This window comes from Choloepus didactylus, chromosome 16 (genome assembly GCF_015220235.1).
Source record: "Choloepus didactylus isolate mChoDid1 chromosome 16, mChoDid1.pri, whole genome shotgun sequence".
NCBI lineage: Eukaryota > Metazoa > Chordata > Mammalia > Pilosa > Megalonychidae > Choloepus > Choloepus didactylus.
The window spans coordinates 31,434,262-31,459,679 of NC_051322.1; the positions used below are offsets into that span (position 1 = coordinate 31,434,262).

Here is a 25,418-nt window from a genome sequence, read left to right on the forward strand (position 1 = left end):
ACTCTTGCCTCAGCAGTCTGCAGCCAGGCCGATCATTTCAAAATATACCTCTCGTCTCGTGGCTCCTCTGCTTCATACACTTGAGATGCTTCCCATTGCTCTTGGGATAAAGACAGACTCGTCTGTGCCCTGCCCCTCAGCTCTTTTCTCTAGGCTGATTCCTGGTGTCCCTTTATGTCTGCACAGGAAGCATGTTTCCTCGCAGCACAGGTCCTTTGTTTCTGTTGTTCCTTCTGCCTGTAATTCTTCTTCTGCTTCTCTTCTTCCTGTAAGTCTTGGCCAAATCATTACTTTTATAGGGAAACCTTCCCTTCTTCCTGATTGGCGAAGCCCCCCCACCCCCACCCCTTTTAAGTTCTCATGTCTGGCACCTGTTACCTGTTAACATCTATTGATTGGTTTGTCCATAAAACAAAATTAACAACAGTTCCTTGATACCATTTGGTGGCAAACCCATACTCACATTGTGTCTGATTATTTTAAAAATATATTGTGTTTAGTTCAAATCAGGACCCAGACAGGGTCTTCACATCACATTTAATTAGTCACATCTCTTAAGTTTATTTCAGTCTGGAGCAGGGTCAGATTTTTGTAAATAACATTTTGTTGGGAACAGCTATGCCTATTCATTTATGTGTTGTCTCTGACTGCTTTCTCACAGCAATTGCAGAGTTCAAAAGTTGCAGCAGAGACAAGATAGCCTGAAAACCTTAAATGTTTACTATCTGGCCCTAGATCTAGAGCAGTACCTTCTTTCTTTCTTTTTCCTTTTTTTTGGTTAGTTGATGAACAAGTCAGTGGTCTTACAGAATATCTCACATTCTGGATGTATCAGTTTGCTTCTTCCTGCCTTTTAATTTGTTCCCCTATCATTGAGTTCTCCTATAAAATGAAAGTTAGTTCTAGAGGCTAGATGAGATTCAGATTCATTTTTTTTTTTTTTTGGCAAAAATAGTTTGTAAGTGTTCCTGTATATTTTGTTCATTGCATCATATTGGGAGACAAATAATGTCTTGTTGTCCCAGTCATACTAAGATTGATAAGTGGGTTCAGATGGTGATAGCCTAATTCCTTCATTGTAAATTTCACATTGTTCTTTCTTCTAATGGTTTCATCCATTGATGAGCTTTGCTTGAATTAAAGGTTTCATTACAGTCTACAAAATAGCAATTTTCTAATTATGATATTGCATGCCTGTTGGTTAAGTGGAATTCTTTTGTAAGGAAGAATTTTCCGTCATCAGCTAGGGTTAGTTGGAAAAACAGGGTTAATACTGAATTCTTTTCCTTTAAAATTTAACTTTTGAAAAAGGAGTCAGTGCCTTTGTTACCTCCAACAATAACCATTGCCTCATTGCATTTTCTTTTTTGGTTTTTCATTTGTATGATTTGTCTTATTATGAACTCTTGGATTTTTATATATATTCTGTGTGTTTCAACCACTGACAGTAATTATTCTTTTTGATTTCTAGTTTTCCATCTTTGGCCTGTGTGGGAGCCTCCTTAAATTGTCTCTTACATTCTTTAGACAGGACTCCATTCATCTTTGATGGTTTCCTTGCTTCCTTGCTTTTGGCCAACAGGATGTTTCTGGCTCATCTTGCATATTTCCTGTCTCAGACCTAGAAACAGCCAATCTTCCAAGGAGTCCTGGTTTCTTTTTGTAGGAATGATATTTAAAAACCACAGTCTGGGTGATACATGGTAGGGGAACTCATTGCTAGAAAGTTTTCATTTTTTTTTACATTGAACTCTTCAGTGGACAGATTTAGGAAAATATACATCCTTGAAAAGAAAAGAGAGTCCATACTGTTATTTCTAATTCATATTTAATACTATTTGACATTAATATAATGCTTTTCTCATTATTCCACTCTGTGTGTCAGTATATAATGGTTTCAAAATAGTACTAATATTACTAGTGATACTACTAATATTATACTGATATTGCCACTAATACTTAGTGAATGAAATTTAGAATTTCTTTTTTTTTTGTACCTCTTCTTATCCTTAGAATGTATTCTACTGGGTATGGTATAGTCAATTCTGTGTTTTACAGTTATTCAAAGTATGTAGTTGTATTGATACACATTTATTTGTTTTCAATTTGGCAGATTTTAAAATTTAATTTTAGTTTTGAATATATGTAATTTTAAGCTGCGTTAATAGAATATTATCTCAGCACTGCACCAAATACAGCATATAGAATAATGTGTTCACTTCTTGTTGTCATGTATTAAGAATGTCCAGTGTTGTACAGTGGCGGGTGATATGAGTGGTTCATCCTGGATCTAGTTGTAGCCAATAAGCAGGTGCATTGTCTGTAAAGAATTTTAGACTATAATAAAACCGAGTAAAATATGCACTATAAATGATAAAATACTCCTCCTTGTTTTTGGTACACTTAGAATCACATTAATCAACTGCGAGTATCCCAAGGAGAGTGACAAGACTGATAAAGAATCTAGAGACTATTGTCCATGAGAAATGAAAGAATACTTATTAGTATCAATCAGAAAAGGAAAATTAAGACATTCACAGTTTCTTCATGTATTTCAAGGCTATCATGTAGGGGAAAAAGTTAGACTTCGGTATGTAATTCCAGATACCATATTTGTTAGAAGTTACAGGAAAACAGGCTTTAGCTTATTATAAGGAAGTCTTTTTTTCTAATTGCTAGACTCATTTATCTGTGGACTGGATCAGTTTCCCAAATTGGAGAGTGCCTTTTACTTAAAGATGTGTAGTAAGAGCAGTATGAACACCTCGCAGGGGTAGTCAGCTGGACGTTCTCCTGCGGGTAGAGTATTGGACACGCTGACTCCTGGGCCCTGGTAGCCCTGGATTCTGAGGTCTCAGGCTTCCCATGGTCTGGGCCCAGGCCTCTGGAAAAACTCTCCATCATCTTCATGTGAAAGCCTTGTTGCAGTTATACTGATAATCAATCGTCTTGTAGTTGAAATGCCCAATGTTTTTAATCCATTATGGAGTAAAAAAAATGTAAATTTGTTCATAATGTTATTAAATAGTTGAGAAGTTGAGATTGCAGTTCTAGGCATTCATTTCTCAGGTCAAATGTCATTGCATTGGTGAAGCCTTTCCCATCTGCCCAGATTCAAGAGCCCCTTCCGCCCCCTCCCACTACACTTTATCATAGTTATTTTTTATTTCCCTTATTTCATTAACTGAAATTCTTATTTATTTACTTGTTTATTCTCACTCTCACTCAGCATACAGACATATGTTTCTTGAGAGCAGAGCCCTTGTCTTTCTTTTTGTACCACTGAATCCCAAGTGTGTAGAATAATATCTGTCTTTTGTATATGCGCAGAAAACCTATATTGAATGAATGAGTAAAGGAATACTAGTTGAAGTACTTTCTTATGTTCTGATAAAATCATTCACAGAATTTACTTTTGGGACTCTGTCTATCCTATCTCTTTGCCCCATAATTCACTTCTGGTTTGGACTTAAGGTAGTTGATATTCTAGAGAAAACATAGATGAAATAAATATCAAGGGGCCCAAATCTTAACTCTAGATTGGGGGAAGCTAGTTGTTTTTTGGGGTTTTGGGTTGTTTTTGTTTTGTTTTATTTTGTTTTTGTCTTTTGTTATGTTAAGCTGTGAAGGCTACTGGAAAAGAATAGTTTCATAGAAATGGCATGACTAAGTAAAAGGCAATGCACATTTTGAAGATTTATTAGTTACTATACTGCCTTCCAGAAATAATGCAACAGTTTATATTCAATTAAGTGTGGATGATTATGTCCATTTTCCTGTATTCTTGCCATCTCTATTATCTTTTTAAAAAAAGATTTTCCATTTTGATAGTCGAAAATTGGTATTTAATTGTTTTAATCACTGGCTAGAGTAAATTGTGTTTCAAGTGTTTATTTCTTGTATATTTTATGAATTTTCAGTGCATGTACTTTGTTCATTTATCAGCTGTGATTGTCATTTTTCACTTGCGGATTTCTAAGAGTTCTTTATAGACACAGGAAAAATTGATTTTCTTATGTTACAAATATGTGTTACCTTTTAATTTTATTGGTGATGTTTTTTGACATTTAAAATTGTTATATAATTATATTGACTAGTCTTCTCTCTTATGGCCACCTCTCCCACGCCTTCATTTTATCCTTCTGGCTCTTTTGTGGATTTATTCTTTACATTCTACTCTAATTCATTTGATTTATAGTGTAAGATAAATTTCTAACTTTCTCCCCCAAATATATAACCAGTTTTTTCAGAGACAAATACAAAAAAAATCCCTCCTTTTTCCAAAGTTTAAATGTCACTTTTATCACATACTTGATTCCATTTCTGGGTTTCTTTTATATTTTATTGATTCATGTATCTATTCCTTTTATAGTGCCCATTCATTTTCATTGTATTTGAATATCATAAGGCTAAATTCTTCCTTAGTACTCTTTATTTTCAAAGTCTTTTTGGCTCTTTTTACTGATTTCTTCTTCCCAGGAATTCAGTACTTGCACATTATGAATCTGGGACATGAGATAATATGAATAGGTTTCAGGGGCTTTGTGAAATTTAATATAAAATTTTGTATGTATATGACTTGGCACATTTTTCTGTTTGGAAGATCCATATCTTTTATCAGATTTTCTAAGGAACACAAACAAAAAAATTAGGAGCCACTATAAGAGAGTTACTTTGTTAAGTTCAAAGAATACGTTTACCAAGATACTCAATCTGTGAATGGTAATGACATCCTTTGTAATATTTTCTTTTGTTGGTGTCTCTTCATTTATTCAAGACATATTTTATGCCCAACAGTAAATTTTTGTGATTTTATTTATACAGGTCTTAAACATTTCTTATTAACATTATTTATTGGTATTTTATATATACTGAATGGTCTACTAACCAGTGTTCTTAGAAAGAAAGAAAGAGAAAAAAGGAAGTTGGAAATAGATATACAGAATAATATGGATAGTCCATAAAGTTTAAACTACCCCTGGTAATCTCATTTTTCTTTGAAAGGTCTTTAAGCATCTAAATAATTAAGAAAATAAGTAAGTAAAAAGTCCCATTGAAAATACTAGTTATTAATTTTATTGTCAGAGAATTAAAAATACATTATTTTTAAAAACCTAACTGTGGGGTCTTTCCTAAACATTGTTCTTCTGCTTATGTTTTTTGGGCTCTTTTATGGGTTTAAATGTTGTTCTAAGAACATGTTCATAATTTATTTTGGTGAAGTATGACCATATCAAGTAACATTTATACATTGCATAATCTTGGACATTTTCTCATATAAGAAGGCACTAAAGAGATTTTATTTCTTATGAAAGTGTGACTCTTAAGTAACTGTGACTGTTTTTAATGGGATAGCTCCAGACCACATATGCTTATTTCCCACACTTTAGTTTTTCTGATGGTTCAAGCTTTAGTTGTGGAAGTCAGAATGACAATTTAGTACTCTGGATTTGAATCTCATAATATTAACATGGATCTTATTCAGTTTATCCATAAGACTAGTTATTTTTTGATGAAAAATAAAATATATTAGTTTTTTGATGTTTTAAAACTGTGTTCATTTTTTAACTTTTTTTAGCTTGAAATTGTAGACTTACAAAAAAGTTGTAAAACTAGTACAGCAAATTTCCATTTACCATTCCCTACGTTTTACCTCATTTGCCTTACTATTGTCTCTTGTAGACATGATTCACCTTTACTACCAAGTACTTCAGTGTAGTTTTTTTTTGTTTTTTTTGTTTTTGTTTTTTAATAAGGACACTCACCAAAATCAGGAAATCAACGTTGATAAAGCGTTATTGTCCAATTTACAGGCATTCAGATTTTGTCACTTACCCCACTAATTTCCCTTCTAGAAAAAGAATAGCTTTTTCCTGGTTTGGGATCCAATCCCAGAATCACACATTGCATTTGGTGGTCCATCTCTCTTATCTCCTTTAATCTGAAACAATTCCTAGGTCTTTGTTTGTCTTTCATGGTCTTCACATTTTGAAGAGTACAGGACAGTTTTCTGTAGAATGCCCCTCAATTTGGTTTTGTCTGATGAGTCTTCAGGATTAGATAGAATTGGATCCCTGATCATTTGGGGAGGCACACAATGTTTATTTGTCCCGTGACTGATGATGTCTGTGAACACTTGTTTAAGGTGGTGGTGATTAGCAGTTTTCAAGAACACAAGTTTGATGTTTTCTCAAGTTTTTGCTTTCCTTTGGCAGATTAATGTCCAGAACTCAAAAGAAATGTCTAATTATTTAAAAGCCTGCTTAAAAAATTTGTTAGCTCTACCTTATCTTGGACATTGTTGTCAGGTTCTTCTGATTTTTACATGGGAGGAGTGGGAAGAAACAGAATTTGGGGAGATCCCAGAACAGGTGAGTGCTGGGCTTGGGTCTTCATTCAGTTAGGAGGTCTCTGGACCTGGGCATTGCAAAATTGTGGGTGGGTCCCACTGGGTGGAATTCTTCCATTACTAATTCACAGGGAAGTCAATATGTCCCTTATTTTCTTTATTCCACAGTTTTATCATTTGTTAAATGAACATTGTGATACCTGTTTTGCATTACCATACTGGAATATGGGAACAGAAGAGAAATAAGCGGGTTAGAAATATGAAAGTTTTTTCAAAGTCCTTCTTCATATATATTTATGAATATTTGATCTGCTAGGCTGAAAAACATAAGCAAAAATAGTTGCTTGGTGTTTCTGTATGGGCTGGTGGCTGAGGCAGAGAAGTCTAGTGCATTTTTTTAGGAGGTCTGTCCTTGACCTGTTTCTGTTCTGCACTTTTTCTATTAATAAATTTCTTAGAAAAAATCATGTAAGATATTCTCAGTTTTGTATATGACAACAGAGGGTCAGAGTTCACATTCAGAATTTTCTTAACATATTAAAATTGACATATTATGTCTAAATGACATATTAGAATGAAGCCAAGCCCAGAAGATGAAATTTTCTTAAGTTCCAAAGATCAGTTACAAATGTACAGAATTAGAAATATTATTGTATATTGTATCTCATTTGATCACCAGCTTAATATGCGTGACTACTAAAACACCAGTGCAATCTTATGCCCATCAAAAGGGAACTTAGTGTTTCTTTCATGGAAAGTAATAGTAAATATTATCACTGTGTTTTGAGAATATTTAAAAATTAGAATTTACCTGAAAGGTAACTGATATGTCAATGTTTTTGTTACAGCTAGATTTCACTCAGATGCCATATTATTTTTCAAGAATGATTAGAAGAGATTCTTTTGTTGGGCACGACTATGAAATGTCAAAGTAAATGCAACATCATAATTTTTTAGATTCATTTTCTTATCTGTGCCTTTCTTTTGAAACATTTTATTAATTTTAATTAAACCACATGCTTTAAAATAATTGCATAATTAAAATCTTGTTCAGCAACTATTCAGTATTATTTATCCAGTGAATGCTCATAAGGATTAGTTACTAGTGATAGCTTACTGTAATTAAAAGCCAGCTTTCTGTGCCTTGATTTATATTTAAAACACACATATGGACTGAATTCAAAATACCAATTTCAAAGTCCATGGTTGGTCAAATTTCTGAATTCAGTTTTTACCATTATTATAATTGCTCTAAAAATATTAAGATGGATTTAATGATAGACTTGTATGTGATTGAAAGGTAATTGTTAAAAGCTAGTTGTGTTGTTTTTTACTTTGTCCACTTGCTGGTTTTTTGTAAGCTGGTAGTGATAGAACCAAAGGATTTTTCACATACAGAGAAGCCTTTTTCTCTTTCATATATATGCTAATCACCTGGGCTATTTCCATTCAATCTTTTAAAAATAATAATAATAAAGAATATTCCAAGATTATTAAGAGGAAGGAACTTCTCTAAATTAAAAAGTAGCTCTATTTAGACATAAGAGTAGTTTAATTATTTCAGTCATATAGTTTGAAAAGTTACCTAGAGTTTTAAATTTATTATTTGTTTAGCGTATCTGGAAATTACTTTAAAGGTATAATATTACCATGGTCTCTTGAAACATTTTTGTCTTCTGACAACACCCTCTTCTGATTTTCTTTCTACATTTCTGGCTACCAGTTAGTATTCTTTGCCAACTCCTCTCTAACTTCTAAATACTGGAATTTCTTGGACCCAATCTTCTTTTGTCACTTGTCACTCTCACCTTAGGTAATCTCATACATACTCTCAGAGTTTTGACTTCAATCTAAATTTCTACATCTATTTGTGACTCCAGTCTAGCCCAGAACTTTCTTAGCTTCAGACTTATATGTACACAAGTTTCTACTGACATCTTACAACTACAGTATCTGAAACTGAATGTGTTCAAAAGTAAACTCATGATCTTTTCCATAAAAGCTATACCTCCTCCAGTTTCTCCTACCTCAGAAAATATACTTTTGATTTACTTACTAATACCAGAGATCTGGAATTTATTCTTGATATCTCCCTCCACCACCATCACCACTCCCCAATCCAGTCAGTAAACCAGTCCTATTTGTTTTACTTGCAAAATATATCTTGACTCTGCCGCCGCACCCCCCCACTCTGCCCCAGTCTAAGCTGTCAGCAATACTTGAGCCTAAACCATTGTCTCCCTGGTCTTTCCTTTTCCCTTTTTGCCCATCTCAATTTTACTTTTGCATTGCACCCAGTGAGCCTCTTAAAAAATCTGAATAAGATCTAGGTGCTCTCCTGTTTAAACTCTTCATTGGTTTCACGATAGGACAGATCTTTGAATGGAGCCCACATTGCCCTTGTGTGTCCAATATACACAGCCAACCTGAGCCTCTTCCATGTCTTTGAACTTGCCTAGATCTCCCTGCTTTTGGGTATTCCTATACATTGTCCTTATGATTGATATAATTGCTGCTGTACCCCTTTAAATTTTTTGAATTGATTAATTATTAATTTATTTCTGTGGTACATGAACATGGCAGCAATTCAGACAGTACCAAAAAATCCACAGAGAAGAGAAATTGTTTCTTCCATTCATATTTTTCATTTTTATGTGGTTAAATTTATGAGTCTTTTTATTTTTTAATTGATTTGGGTGGATGGTTTACTTTTTAGAATTTGTATTTTTATTTTTTGCCTTCAAGTCTTTGATCAACTTGGAATTTATTTTTATTTAAGAGGTGGGGTAAAGAGCCAGCTATATATTTTTCTAGTTATCTACCCCATTATCTCAATATCATTTATCTGATTTTCTCTTTTAAAATGCTACCTTTATCTTATATTACATTTCTCTCCTATTTCAATCTATTCTTGGGTTCTGTGTTCTCATGCACCATGCCAAACTGTTTCTATTAATGTAGTTCTATAGTATTTTCTAATGTATTGTAGAGCTAGTCTCACCTTGTAAGTCTAGATTTTCAGAATTTCTTGCTCAACCTTAATGTTTAATTTTATATATAAACTTTGGAATCAACATGTCTAGATTTTAAAAGACCTTGTTGGTATTTTGAGAGATACTAACTTTTAGATTAGATATGAAGAGTTGGTGACTTTACAACCCAGAAGTTTCCTATCTAAGAATATGGTGTTTTTATTTTTTTTCTCATTTGACCAATCTTTGTAATTTCCCTTCTTCATACATATTTGCACATATCTTTTTATGTTTGTTTTTGACCCATTCACCTTATTTTGTTGCCATTAAAATGAAATCATTATTTAAAAAAAAAAAAACTGGTAGTGTTTTTTTTATTAATAAAGGGAGGCTATTACTTTTGAACCCACTCTCCTTACCACACTCATGTATTGCCTGTAATAGATTTTTAATTTATTCATGTCCTTCTCCCCCAGCCCATGCTTTATTTACTTATATTCCACTCCTTAAGGTCTCAATTTAAAGTTCACTTGCCTTAAGAGTCCTTTCTCAACCTCCAAATCTCAACAAGGTCTCCATTTCTCTCCCTTTAAAGCACCCTGTGCTTTTCCTTTATACTGCTTATCACTGTTTGTCTTTATTCATTGTGGGCTTTTGTTATTGCCTAGCATCTATCTTTCTTTCCCTCTGGGATAAGCTGCATAAATGCAGGGATTGTGCATATTTTGTTCTTCACCCTATCTTCAATGCCTAGTACAGTTTCTGCATGCAGTAGATAGTATATAATGCTCGGCTGATTCGTTGGTTGGTTGGTTCGTTGTTTGAATGGATGAGCAGATTGTCTGTGGAAGTTTGCCCATTTCCAGTCTTTCAGTCTATTAGTTTTATTTTGAGTTCAACACACTTTAAAAATCACCTGTCTCCCACTTAGAAACTTGGTATACTTTTGGTGTGGCTCTCTAAACATGGGTCTCAGAGACTAGTATTAAGCAGATCGCCTGATCTGTGCACTATTTTGTTAACTCACCTTGTCAGCTTGAATTTTCCTCTTTCAAATTTCTTTTTAAATGGGTTGAAATGTGGCACCAGTGAGATTGCTCTCAGGATGCAGAGGAGGAGGAGGAGGAGGAAGAAGGGAGTCGTCTTATTCTCTTATCATTATTTTTCATATTCATAATACTGGTTTAAAATTTTGGAGAATTTAAAGGTTTATTTTTCTCTTGGCAGTTTGTGGAATTGAGATGTAGATCAAATACCCATTGTTATAAAGCTGCCAATGGCTGAGCTGGATCTGTAATTCAAATTTTCTGACTCCTAATTCAGTGATCTCTCTACCATAGCATCTGCCATATTGCTGTAGAATTATTGCCTGTCTGCCAGGAATATATTTGTAACACTGTAAGAGAAAGTATCTAACACCACTTTGTTCTACCAAGCCAAATTTCATAGAGTTAATGGCATCATCATATTTTGAGGCTCCCCCCGTCAATATATCTTTTTAATATTTTCTTTTAACTGTGTTTTCTCTGGCACCATCTACTGAAGACACTCAGAAAGCTTTGGGGACATTAAGGATGATTTACTTTTTTCAAAGGAAAACTCCTCTCTTTCTGTTTTTCTCCTTTTACCTTTGTCTTTCAGTTATACCTGCCGCCACTTGCGGAGATATGTTTATGTGTTGGACAAACTGTATTTCCCCCACTCTCACTGCTCTACGCTTCAGCATTGCTTCTCGACCCTCAGTGACAATGGAGAGGAACTCTTGTCTTTAACTTGCTCTCACATTCTCAGATCCTATGCTTCCAGGTTATTAACCTCTGCTGTCCATTTTCTGCATGCTGCATGCTGTGTATGAATGATAATTGCATGTTTTAATGGGTCACATCCATTAAGTGATTAAAAAGGAAGTTTATATTTGAAATGATACTAAATAATACTTTAAAACATTTGGGATTTTTTTCCATACAAATGTCATCTTAAGTACTTTATATTATGTTTCATGGGAGAAAGGAAACCCTTCAAACTCATGGTTGTCATGTAAACTTGCCAAAACTTTTCTATACTTTATTCCACTTGGAAATCTTTTTTATTTAATTTGTAATAATTGGAGTGTGATTTGTACATGAAATACTCTACAGTTATTATTAATTACAAGTGAATTTTGAATTCTCTTTCTTGATCTGTAAGCACACCTGAGAACTAGCTACAAGACTTCACAGATGTCCTGATGGAGGCACATTTAGTTGAATAGGTTTGATTTTATAAAAAAGTGGAATGATCTGTTAGGGTTTTGTATTTCTTCCTCATTTACATACAGATTAGTTATAAAATCAGCAAGTGGCCAAATGGCATGGATAAAGGTAGATTAAAAATAATGATTTCAGTTTAATAAGAAAGAGACAAGCTGTCATTCTCAAATATCAGAGAAATTTATCACCTGCTGTTTAGTGTGTTATCGTATGCCAAAATAGAGGGGCAGTATGACATTACTTCTTTGTACTTTGCAGATGACATTTTTAACACACAGTTTCTGTAAGTCAGAGATGACTTACACCAGCACTATTTTGTGTCTGTCTAGATACGATGATTAAGCAATGTCTTCACTGCCAAATAACTTAGAGAAATAAGGAAAAACTCCATGACAGAATTTAGCTAGAAAATGCAAAACATTTAAGATTATAATAGAGCTTTTCAGGGGAAAAAGCATACAAAAGCTTCAGACTACACCGTATGTCTAAGTAAAAACACTTTGATTATTAGAAAAGGAAGACTCTGGCATCTAATTTGATAATGTTGTTTCTTGGCAGCGGAATAATTTTACAGACACATAATGATATTGGTCAGGCTCTTACTGAGTCGTGAATAGAAAAGCAAGTGAAAATAATAGAATAAACTCTTAAATATATATATAATAAAGAAGAAAATGTATAATAGAATAAACTCTTAAATATATATATAATAAAGAAGAAAATGTATCGGACTAAAGCCAATGAATCTCCATTGACTAATGTAAAGTGAGAGAATTAGGTAAGTAAATGATAGCTTAGAAATTGGCAACAGGTTTTGTCTGGCTGCAAGGTGTGGGGGAGAACTGCTGCTGATGGTTGAACCCTTTAAATGGATAGCATCATTGACCTTGCCTTTATTCACTGTGCGTCTCCTGTGTTTTTTTCTTTGCACATATATATGTGTCCTATCTCTCCTACCTGACGATAAGCCTCCTGAGGTTAGACACCATGTGTTACTCGTTGTTGTATATCCTGTGGCACTTAGCCCCATGCCCGGCACACTGTTAACCCTCATTACCACTGATCGTAGCAGGTTTTATCATTTGCCATATATGACTGAGGGTGCTGTCTGCTTCTCTCTTGAGTCAGGTCCTCACTGGCAGGAGCAGACAGGAGAGAGAAAAAACACATGAGCAGCTTGGAAGACAAAAGGACATGAAATGAATGAGGAAGACAAAGCAGGGAGGAACAGAAGTAAATAAGAGTCAGGGGAAAGGAGATGGAGGCACTGTGTGCTAAAAGCAGTGTAATTCCACAGCCCCTTCCTGAATTCCCTACACTCGATTCCAGGCAGAGTTCAATTCCTATTGAATTTCCAAGTCAGCATAGAATTTATTTTTAATTTTCTGTCTCCTCTTTCAGTACCTTTCCTAAAACCTTTTTGTTACTTTCTACTCTGGTCCTTTTCTCATCAGTACTCCCAGCTAAGTTTTAAGGTGTTAACCCTCTGAAGCCCCTACCCCCACCCCCCACCCCCAATACAAAGCCCTCCTGACAACTAAAAAGTCTTTAGGACCCATCTATGATGAAATGTCAGGCCCTGGTAGACCCAGGTAGGTAGTTGAAGCCAGTAAAACTTCATAGCATCTTTTCAGTGCTGCCCTTAACCAGGCTATCCTCTCTCTGATGCTCTCCCATCTTACCTTACTCATTCCAGGGCTGTTGCACCACATGTGCTATCTCTTGGACCACAAATTCTGCCAGGCCCTGTCCATTTTGGACAGCAGAGAAAAATACAGTGTATTAATACAGTGTAGTGGTTAGGGATATGGACTCTGGCATCATGACTCCACAGACTTTATATCCCAGATCCACCACTTGCAACCTGCGACAATCCATAGGAGACCATTCCTTTCAGGTCAGATCTCAGAATGTGGTTGTGATTTGCGTAAAAAGGGGTATCTGGTCGCCTTCTCATGCCCTGTTCATGCAAGTGACTAACATCAGGCCTACACAATGACACATGGTTAAGTGTAATCTAGTTCCTGTAGTTGAGAAATTTTCTTTCAACACAACTCCTTTATATAGGAGGACAAACCAAGCCAAATGTCTGAATGAGCAATCACAGACTCACTGCGCAAACTTAAATAGCTTTGGTTATGTGGAATGTTTAAAATGTAGTTCAGTTCCTAGAGAGAAAATATAATTCAAAAAAGAACTTTACCTTGGTCTGACATGAATTACTGCTGTAGAGAGGAATATCAGTCATTCTAATATAACTGTCTTCCCAATATGTGAATTCTTTTTATAGCATCCCTGAGCGAAAGCTTCCAGGTGCTCACCAGCTCAGCAGGCAGTAGAGTTCTTGCTGTTTCATTGTTAGTTGGGTTGTCATACGTTAAGTCTGCCTGCCAGTGGCTTTCATATATTGGTTCTAGTTCTGTGCTTGTGAGAGATAAACAAATATATAAACTTTGCTGCTTATGAGAGCCCTTCAGGTTTTATGAAACATCTGTCATGACTCCTCTTAATATTAAATACCCTGGTACTTTTACCATTCTTGACAACAGATGATTTTTAGATTATTCAATCTTCTTCTCATCTTCCTTGATTATCTGTATTTGTCAGCACTTACCTTAAAATTTGGTATCTAGAATTGGATGCAGTATTTTAGCTGTACTTCATAATTTTGGGTATAAAATTATACTCTTTTTATCCTAGGATTGCATTCATTTTTATAAACAGGCATGCTTTGGCTCACATAAAATTCCCAGAGCTTTTCCACATGAACACACATCTCGCTAGACTTGTACGTTTTATTATTTGAACCCAATTGCAAGGCCTTATATTTTTACTTAAATGTAATGTATTACTTTTTGTTTTTCTCCCTTGTTCCATCAACCCCAGCATCTTGACCACTCCAGGAAGTGTGGGATGACTCACCATAAATTCTGGCTGGAAGGTGGAAGAAAAGGGGAGGGGAATGGGGAGGTACACTGGGAATTTAAGGGCATCACACATCCCTTTGGCCGAAACTTCGTCACAAGACTATTCAGCCTGCAGGGGAGACAAGGAATATAATTTTTAGCTGAGTGGCCCTGTGGTCTTTAAAATATTCTCTTACTGTGTAGGAAGGGGAGATTACCAATAGTCTCTGCCACAGTATTGAATGTTCCTGACCTGGGTAATAAAATTAACAAATTTTACTAATTGACTATTATTTGATTAATCCTATGCCACGCAGCAAGAGGGGTTCATGGTGAAGACAGGGAGCTAAGACAAAACCATTGTGAAAAGTCATGGGCTTGTACTGTTTTATAAAATGAGTAATGTATGAAAAGAGATGTCTTCTGACAGGGATCTGAAGTGGCCTCAAACAAGGATTTGAGCACGGATTTAAAGGATAGGTTATGATTGATTGGTAGAGTGGGTATGGAAATGCAGAAGTTCACAGGTGGGAGAGTACATGATGTATTCTAAAGCAGAAAATAGGGTGGTTTGTTAAGAGCAGATTTAAATATGGGATTAATAAGCATTACAACTAGTTGCGTTCTCTAGAGGCAGTCTCCTGAGGGCCTTGAATGTTGGGCCAGGGCACTTTCATATGTTTGTGTCTGTTTTGTTTTATTTGGATTTTTGTTTGTTTGTGCATGGTTTTCTGTAGGCAGTTGGGTTTTATTTAGTGTTTTTGAGCATGAGTGAGACAAGGTCAAAGCATGCTTTATCTGACGATTTTGCCTTTAAAGAAATTATAGAATAAAGAATTTCAATGTAGGTAATAGAACAACACAAGATAACTTGATTGTGATGGTGGAGATGAATAAAGAAGGAATTGGTAGAAGTAATTTTTGAAAAAATATAGCAAGAACGTATTTGAACACTGAAATGATATTCTTTGAATCATTAATAGAACTCGAACATTACTCTTGTGCATATAGTTAGTTCTTATTAACATTGCAAATGTTATATGTAGGTGTCTCCCGTGTGGCTTATGTTTTATACTGTAAGAGCATCCTGGAGATAATCTTGTCACTGATACCCAATGTTATAAGCTTTGCCTAATACAGTAGGTAAAAAGGCTCATTTTTTAAGAGTAAAGAGTTTTTAAACTGTCTAGCCATTTTAGAATTTGTCTTAATATGGTAGATATTTTACATAATACCCAATCCTAGATTATTTTCCAACAGTAGGTTGCATATATAAATTGAATGGTGAAAAAGTGGATTTTTATAAAGAAATATCTTCCAAAATTCATTAAAATGTTAATATCTTAGACTTTATCTTAAGGAAAAATTTAACCTAAGGAAAGAATTATATTTAGGAGTAAAATAAGGGTATGGTCAAGTGAACTATATCCTATCAACTCAATGAAATTTATACAGCATTAAAAATATTAAAAAGAAATATATAGAAAATATGGAAAACATTTGATATAATGCTAGTGAAAATATAAATTATATATGGTTATCTTAAACACTAGATTATAAATAAAAATTATTGTGGAACATTAGTAAAAATTATATATTTTTAAAAATAATGTAAAATTTAATTTGGGGGGATTCTAAGAAATAATACACATTTACATTATAAAATTTACCCTCACCCACATCCTCCTGTCAGTCCCTACCCCAAGTTAAGTGTATGCTTTGTGTTTTCTGTTCTTTTTCCCCCCCACTAACAGAGAGTAATGTCATTTTATTAATTGGCAAAGAACTGCAATGATTTATGGGAATAAAAAGGGATTCCCCAACTGTGATCACAGAAAATTTCTCTCATGATTTATTTTAGAATTTTTATAGATTTTTTTTTTTTTTTGGCTTTTCTTTTCAACGGCATGAATTTATCATTCTGAGAAGTACAACCTTAAATCATTTCTCTATCTAACGTGCAGCACTTTGAAATTTAGGAGTACTTTTACCTATTTGGTGTGTCTTTTATGCTGTGTTTTAAAAAAATGCATCTGTCATCATTTTTATTGCTTTCATAGGATTTCATCTTCAGTCTAAATCTAAGACAATATTTTAATGAATTCCCTCAAAACATTTTTTTAAATTGCTGAAACAGTCCTGTCATAGTATACCACTCACTAAATCTGTAATGATTAAATATTTGAAGCCATAGAAATAATTTTTCATGCATATGATACTGTCTTAATAATTCTGTTGTGGCTTTGTGCTTTATTGATTTCTGTGCCACTTCTGTGGCATGAAATGAAATGTATTATCCCACTTAAACCATTAGTTTCCTTTTGAATTACATATTCATTACTTGATCCTGTCATCAAGCTTATTTCATTTTCTATAATGTGGTGTCAGTCCTAGAGATTTACTACTTAAAACTCGGTGCAGTGTAAATCAAAATAGGATATGTAGTTCAGATCAAAGAGTCAGTAAGAAAAAAACGATAGGCAGCTAATTTAAAAAAAAAAAAAATCTTTTTTTTTTTTTTTTAAGAATTATAGCAGTGACTTGTGGCTGGCCATCCTGGAGCAGAGAGGAAGGCAGAACTCAACAACCCTAGCCATGACCTTTACTTCTCTCACAGCTGAGCTGGACAGCTTTGTTTCACCCCCTTCTCTTGCCTTGTGTGACAGCATACTCCTGATTTTCTTCTTGCCCCTCTGGCTGTTTCATCTTAAGCTCTTTTGTTTATATTAGAATCCCTAAAGACTTGTTCCTGAGGCCCTCATCTCTTTTTTTTTTTAAGCTTTTTATTGAGATATATTCACTACCGTAGAATCCATCCAAAGTGTACGATCAATGGCTTTTGGTATAATCACAGAGTTGTGCATTCTTTCCCACAATCAATTTTAGCACATTTTCATTATTTCAAAAAGAAACACCCTGTAACCCTTAGCAGTCACCTCTGAATCCCTCTGTCCTTCTCCATTCCTGCATAACCACTAATCTGATTATGTTTGTATAGATTTATTTGTATTTACATTTTATATAAATGGAATCATACAATACGGAGTACTTTCTGTCTGTTTCTTTCACTTGGCATAATGGTTTTTTTAATTGTTGCTTTTTTTTTTAATTAGAGAAATTGTAAGTTATAGAAAATTCATGTAAAAAATACAACATTCCCATATACCCCTCTATTTTTGACACTTTGCAGTAGTGTAGTACCTTTGTTACAATTGCTGAAAGAATATTAAAATATTACTGTTAACTGTAGTCCGTGGTTTACATTAGGTGTGTTTTCCCCATATACCAGCCTGTTATTAACACCTTGTCATAGTTTCATAATTTGTTGTAATTCATTAAAGAATCTTCTTTTATTTGTAGTATTAAGCACAGTCCATTGTCCACAGCGGGGTTCAGTGTGTTATACAGTCCCATGTTTTATCTTCTAACTTTCCTTCTGGTAACGTACACAACCCAAAAATTCCTCTTTCAACCACATTCGCAAACATAATACAGTGCTATTAGTTAAAGTCAGAATAATGTGCTAGTGTCGTCACTGTCTGTTTCCAAACATTAACAGTCAACCTACCAGCAATGAACGAGTGTTCCTATTTCTCTATATACTTTCCAATATTGGTAGTTTTCTACATTTTTTTTTGATAGTGAACATTCTAGTAGGTGTGAAATGATACCTCCTTGCAGTTTTGATTTGCATTCCCTAATAGCTAGTGATGTCGAGCATCTTTTCATGTGCTTTTTAGCTGTTTTTGTTTCCTCTTTGGAAAAAGGTCTTTTCAAGTCTTTTGCCCATTTTTTAATTGAGTTGTTTGTCTTTTTATTGTTGAGTTGTAGGATTTCTTTTTATATTCTGGTTATTAAACCCTTATCAGATATGTGGTTTTCAAATATTTTCTCCAATTGATTAAGTTGCCTTTTCACTTTCTTGATAAAGTCTTTTGAAACACAAAGGTTTTTAATTTTGAGGAGGTCCCATTAATCTATTTTCTTAGAGTATCTTTATCTGGCTTTGATATTAGACTGATACTGGCCTCATAGAATGAGTAAGGTTTTGTTCCTCCCTCTTCAATTTTTTGGAAGAATTTGAGCAGGATTAGTAGTAATTCTTCCTGGAATGATAGGTAGAGTTCACCTGTGAAGCCATTGGACCCTGGGCTTTCTTTGTTGGGAGGGTTTTGATGAACGAACATGTGGTCTTTCCTGGAGAGTGAGACATAAACACTTGAGAAGAATGTGTATCTTTCTGTTTGGGGGTGCACTGTTCTGTATATGTCTGTTAGGCCTAGTTCACTTATCATATTATTCAAGTTCTCTGTTTCCTTATTTGTTTTCTGCCTCATGTGCTTTTGGACACCCTGGTTAGGAGCATAAATATTTATGATTCTTGTTTCTTCTTGGTGGATTGTCCTTCTTTCTCACCTATAGCAGTTTTGCATGTAAAGTCTACTTTGTCCGATATTAGTATAACTAACTACCCCAACTCTTTTTTGGTTACTCTTTGCATGGAATATCTTTCTCCAGCCTTTCACTTTCAACCTGTTTGTGTCTTTGGGTCGAAGGTGAGTCTGTTGTAAATATCATATAGTTGGGTCATGCTTTTTTATCCATTCTGCCAATCTGTGTCTTTGGGGAATTTAATCTATTAACATTCAATGTTACTACTGTAAAAGCAGGGCTTACTTCAGCCATTTTATCCTTTGGTTTTTATATATCATATCTTTTTTTGTCTTTCTTTTTACTCTTTTATTTACCCTTACTGATGATCTTCATTTCTTTACTCTACTCCAAGCCCCTCTCTCCTGTCTTTTCCTTTCAGTGTACAGAACTCCCTTTAGTATTTCTTGTAGGGCAGCTCTTTTGCTAACAAATTCTCTCAGATTCTGTTTATCTGTGAATATTTTAAACTCTCCCTCAGTTTTGAAGGACATCTTTGCTGGATAAAGAATTCTTGGCTGGCAGTTTTTCTCTTTCAGTACCTTAAATATATCATACCAGTGTCTTCTTGCCTCCATGGTTTCTGATGAGAGAGCAACACTTAGTCTTTTGTGGTTCCCTTGTATGTGATAAATTGCTTTTCTTTTGCTGCTTTCATCATCTGTCTTTATCTTTGGCACTTGACATTCTTATTAGTATTTGCCTTGGAATAGGTCTATTAGGAATGTTTCTGTTTGGAGTATGTTGCACTTCTTGGTCATGTATATTGATGACTTTCATAAGAGTTGTGAAATTTTTGGTCATTATTTCCTCAAATATACTTTCTACCTCTTTTCCTTCTCTTCTTCTGGTACACCCATGATGTATATCTTTGTGTGCTTTATGCCTCATTCAAATCCCTGAGACCCTGCTCAATTTTTCCATTCTTTTCTCCACCTGTTCTGTCTTTAAGAGGTCAATTGTTCTGTGTTCTAATTCACTGATTCTTTCTTCTGCCTGTTCACATTTGCTATTTTATGCCTTTAGTGTATTTTTAATCTCTTCTATTTTGCCTTTCATTCCCACAATTTCTGTTATGTTTCTTTGTATCCTCTTAAATTCTTCTTTTTGCTCACCCAGTATCTTCTTAATAAACTTTATCCCTTTAAACATATTTTTCTTCATCACCTTGAATTGATTTAGGAGATTGGTTTGAATGTCTTTGATTAGTTGTTCCAAATTCTCTGTCTCCTCCAAAGTTTTAATTTGTTCCTTTGACTGGGCTGTGTCTTCCAGATTTTTAGTATGGCTTGTAAGTTTTTGTTGATGTCTAGGCAACTGATTGTCCTGATGAGTTTACTCTGAAGATCAGTTTCTCTCTCTTGCATAGCATTTTATTGTGGATTGGCTTTGTATTAAAGCCCCTCTTGACACTTGGTTCAACTTATTCTCGACCTTTATAAATAGCCCATGTTTAACTGATAACATTTTTTTTTCAGCCCTTCATCATCTGCCTTTTGCCCTGGATATATGGTACAATTTTTTAACTTGCTCTGTTTGTGCAGTTGTTTCAGCTCCAGAAGAAGGTTTCCTTTCCTCTGTTCCTTCTTTGTGAATCTTGATCTGTTTTGTTTGTTTTTGTTTTGACTCTACAGGTTTTTTGTTTTTTACACTACTTTCATGGCTTCTACCTGCTTTTGCCTTCAGGGCAAAGTCTGGGAGGAGGGTCTCTCCTGAGAGGGCTTTCCCAAGTCAGTATTTCCTAGCCAAAACAGGGTCAGGGACTCATGAAGGGGGCACAGGCCAGCTGCAAAGAGCCCTGGGGAGAGGGTCATAAAAGATAGCAAAAGCCTTTTGACAACTCCTGTAAGCTGCAGTTTCCTTGCTTGCCAAGCAGATGGTGCCCTTCAGCAAACTGTTTCCTGCAGCAGTAAGGAGGCACTGTGTCTTTAAATCTCCACTGCTTCTGCCCCTGTTGGGAGTGGGATTGAAAAAACTATCCCTGTCCAGAGTGGACTGAAACAGCAGCTCAGAGCCGGACCCAGCAATCAGAATTTGCCGAACAAAAACCGTGGTCTGTGTTCGCCTCCCATCCCTCTCAAGTTCCTGGGAAAGAGACTTTCCACGTCCCTCTCTGTCCACAGCAACCAGCCATGGACCATACCCTGAAGCAGCCCACCTCAAGAATGGGGGATAGGCATCAACAGCCCACCACGGAGCAAGCGACTCACAGTTCTTTATTGCAGTTTCTCAGCCTCTTCCTCCTGCTCTTCCTGGAGGCTGTACAGTGCTCTCCTGGTCTCTGGAGCCCTAGAACAGTTGTTTCAGACAGTTCCTGCCTGCCTACTAGCTGTTTTGGAGGAGGAGTGAGTCCTGGAGCTCCCTACTCCACCATCTTCCCCAGAAGCCCTCATCTCTTTTCACGTAAACTCTTACCTTTGGCATTTTCATCCATTTTTACAACTTTACATGTCCTCCATATGCCAGTACTCCCCAAATTTGTGACTCTGGCTGGGATTCTGAGCTCCTGTCCCATGCTGTCACCTGCCTTAGTGTCAACTTCACCATTTACACCTCTCACATGCCCCATCTCCGAGGTGAAGTCAGCTTCCTCTATAAACCTTTTCCTTTTTAAGCTCCTCCATCTCAGTAAATGGTGCCTGCACCCATCAAGTTGCTTATGCCTATCACATGAGAATCATCATTTTCTTTTCCTTACCCCTATACATCCAGCCTCACTAGATCAATTCCAGTTCTCTATCCAAATATAAATTGAATATGTCCTCTTTTCTCTGTCCCTACTGCCAGCTACCCAACTCTAAACATCCTTATCTCACATCTAGACTGCAGGAGCTTTGTATCTGGTTTCTCCTCTTCCAGTCTCGTCACTCTGCCCCTACCCCTCAATTGTACATCTAGCAAGCAGAAAGATCTTCATATAATCTAAATCAGATTATGTCTCTCCCTGGCTTCCCTTTACCCTTAGATGGGTCACCCTCTAGCCACACCAATTGTCTTTTCTTTTCCAGGACTTGGTGAGCAATTTTCCATCTCAGGGTTTTTCACATTCTCTTTCCTGCCCACAGTGCTCGTTTGTTACATCTGTTACTTCCTCAGACAGATCTTCCCTGATCCCCCAATCCAGTGTAATATTTACTCTCTCCCACACTGTTTATCCTTTTCTCTTTCTATCTCTTTTGTAGTGCACTAAACTCCATAAGGACAGAAAAACGTGTGTTTTTAACCACAATTCCTCAGTTCCTAATATATCTGATTACACAGTAGATGCTTTGTATGAATGATTTTAGTTTATTGAAATTAACTTTTTGCAGGCTTGCCCAGTATAACAATGGTTCCTTTTTCAGAGAACACCTATATCTTTAAAATAGCACTCAAGATCATAGCGGCATTAGTTAATAGAGTATTCTGGTTATATTGTTTCCGCAGATGTGTAGTAAAACTGCCTGGCAAAGAAATGCTCCCTAATTCTTCTTGAATATGTGGAACTGCATTGCTTGTTCTCTCAGTTAAAAATATTTTATAAACTGTTCACTTTTTGGAGCTGTCTGTTAACCCATGACTATCAAAGCAATATATACATACTTTGGAAGATGTCTCATTAAAAGTACAAAAATAACATTTTTTCCAAGTGTTTCTAGCTAAGCAGAAGAAACTCAGTGGAAAAATTAAAATATTTTACATTACATTTTGCCTTTTGAAATTCAAGCAAAGCACTGGAAAATAATTTGAAACCAGAGTTGTTCTAACAAGATTCCACCACCCCCCCACAAGAAAAAGAAAGTTTTCCTTTGGCATAAGTAAATTATGGATGCTAATACTATATCAAAAAAAGTTTCAAAAATATTAGTAAGATATAAGAGAATATTCACTATACATATTAAAATCCTATTGGTTAACTTTCTTTTCAATTCAAATTTTCTAGTAGAGAATCAAACAAATTTATTATACTTAACCTATTTGGAAACATTTCAGTGTGTCACTTAGAGGAATATTGAAGACCAGCAGTGATATTAAAACTCTACTCAAAGTATTAATTCTATCCTGCTATGGTGGTGTGCACTAGGGAAAATTTTAAATTAAATCAATAACTAAAATCTAACAAGAGATACTTATTAACTATGTAAATTATTAAATTTGAGAAGGGTGTCATAACAGTTTTGGCACATGGAAACAAAGTAAGAAAGAACTGATAGAATCTTAGGAAAGAACAATATGAAATTCATATTTGACCCAAAAAATGACAATAGATTCCCCCCACCCCCAGTAGCCTTAGGTATAGATTGCATTGGTAAAAGGGACTCACAAGTCTTAGTTGACGTAACAGGGGGTATATTGCTGCAACCAGAGTTCCTGAAGATGAACACTCTAAATAACAAATTAAAATTTCCTGTGCAGTTTAGACTATGCCTGTGGAGAATTTGGAATGGATACAAAATTCCTCAATTTGTATGCTAGTCTCCTGGGGCTGCCATTTGCAGGGAATTTCATGTACATATTCAGACATGCAGACTTGCATAACTGCTTATTATAGAAATATTCTTGATTACTGAATGTCTAACAGACTTAAACATACAGGATTTCCCATATATGGAAGAAAAGTGATTCCACCCACTCTTCATGCCTTGGCACGTCATAATGCTAACCCCTTACATTTATTTGACTTCCAGAATTTAAGTGTAACAGAGTGATGTAAATCAGAAGTCAGTGTTCCACCTACTGGCACTAAGTGACTAAATCATCACATTCATGATGAGAAAGGTAAATCCTTTTCAGTTTGCTATGGAATAGGCATGGCATTTATTCTTATTCTATCCTTCTAAGTTAGATTGACAAAAATGATTTATTTCTATGTTACAAAAGATGAGGAAGGAGAGGAGAGTACAGAGAAGTTAAACGGTTTGTCAAAGAACACATGGCAAGCTGGAGGTGAACCCAGGTCTCCCTGGAGACCCTACTCTGATCCAGGTTTCATCTTATTGGATATTCACGGCATTATAAAGCGAGATAAATACATCTTTTCATGCACATGCTTGATGAATTATTCTCAATAGATAGCTTCTATTTTTTAAAAATTTTATATTTTGAGATTTTTCTATTTCAGTTCAATTGTGTTCCATTTGTAAGTCTTTATCTTAACAGATTTGAGCTGAAATGGGAATTGAAGAGTTACTAATTTTCTCTGGCATTTTTCCATGCACATTCTTATATTGATCTTCAACTGGAATCAGATGTGTTCAAAGATGCCCCTTGTTTTGTGCAGTACTACAAACTAGCTGTCTATAAGAGGCAGTTTGTTAAAAATTAATTTTTAAATGAACTTTAGATGTACTCAATAGATTTTTTAAAGGCTGTAATTAGAGAGTACACACATACAAAATATTTTGTTTGGTCAGTAGTGGTGATAATAGCTAATATTTATTGAACTCTTACTCTGTACCACACTCTTCTAATTATTAACCATTTTTATGTTAAACCTCAGAGCAACATTGTGAGATAGGTAATATTATTATCCCTATTTTATGAATGAGGAAATTGATGTACAGAGAGATTTAATAACTTGCTAGAAGTATTGAAACCCAGACATTCTAGTTCCAGAAGCCACACTTTTAACCTTATTCTGCCTCCCAAGAAGGTTTTTAATAATAGTATGATCTTATTAAGTAACTTTGTTCTTGAAATAATTTCAACACATCTTAGAGTTCATTACAAATCTGATATTATTTGGCAATTAAACTTTAAACTTTATTTGTGTCTAAATTATCAGACAATTTCTATTTCATACTCATTCACTCTTTTATTTGGAAATAGCTTCTAAAGGTTGCTGAAATTCAAAATTAAAGCATAGACTGTAGAAATGGAAAAAACTCAAAATTTTATTTCTTGTTTTTCTAAATTCTGTATGCACCAGTTAGTTTGGTTTTGGCTCTCTAAACATACAGCATTTTCTATTTTCCAAATCCACTAATCCTTTCAACAGTTTCATAGTATTATATCCCAAATGTCTAAGTTTGGTGTTTAATTTTGTGTAGGTTTGAATTTTTTTTTCTTCTCTTAGCAATAGTGGATACAAGCTATTCTCAAATGTTTTTAGCCAGATCTCACAAAGTAAGCTAATATAAGCAGATTTTTCAATGAAACCTAAAGGATAGGTTTTCCGTTTTACTTCTCACTGGGCAGAAGTAAGTGGAAGAGGAGGAAATTAAGAGCAATTGGGAACTAAATATAATTTATAATGGTGACTATAAGTCTTACAGCTTCCTCGTCTTTCTTCTGTTTAGTGACTAACAATTGTGTCATTCTTCTAACTTTAAGAACAAGCTCTCTGAGATGCTGATCCCTTTGTGTATAACCTGGTTGGTCTCTGGAACACTGGGTATCTGTGTGACACCTGAAACTCAGAGCTAGAGCTCAGCAGGTATGAATGTCAGTATTAGCACATACAGCAACTGTTAAAAAAAAGAAAAAAAAAAAAAAAAAACTGAAAAAGAGCCCAGACTTCAATTAGAGATAC

The 25,418-nt window shown here is 35.0% G+C and overlaps 1 protein-coding gene across 4 annotated transcripts in view; it reads left to right on the forward strand.

Annotated features, from left to right (window-relative positions):
- The window catches only part of DYM (dymeclin), a 448,453-nt gene that overhangs the window by 237,744 nt on the left and 185,291 nt on the right, over positions 1 to 25,418 (forward strand). Inside the window, exon 14 of one of the 4 annotated variants that reach the window (XM_037805588.1) lies at positions 10,963 to 11,127. The exons of the other annotated variants lie outside the window; for them this stretch is intronic. Coding sequence (XP_037661516.1) covers positions 10,963 to 11,127 — 165 coding nt within the window. The remainder of the gene's footprint in view (positions 1 to 10,962; positions 11,128 to 25,418) is intronic. 4 annotated transcript variants of the gene reach the window in all.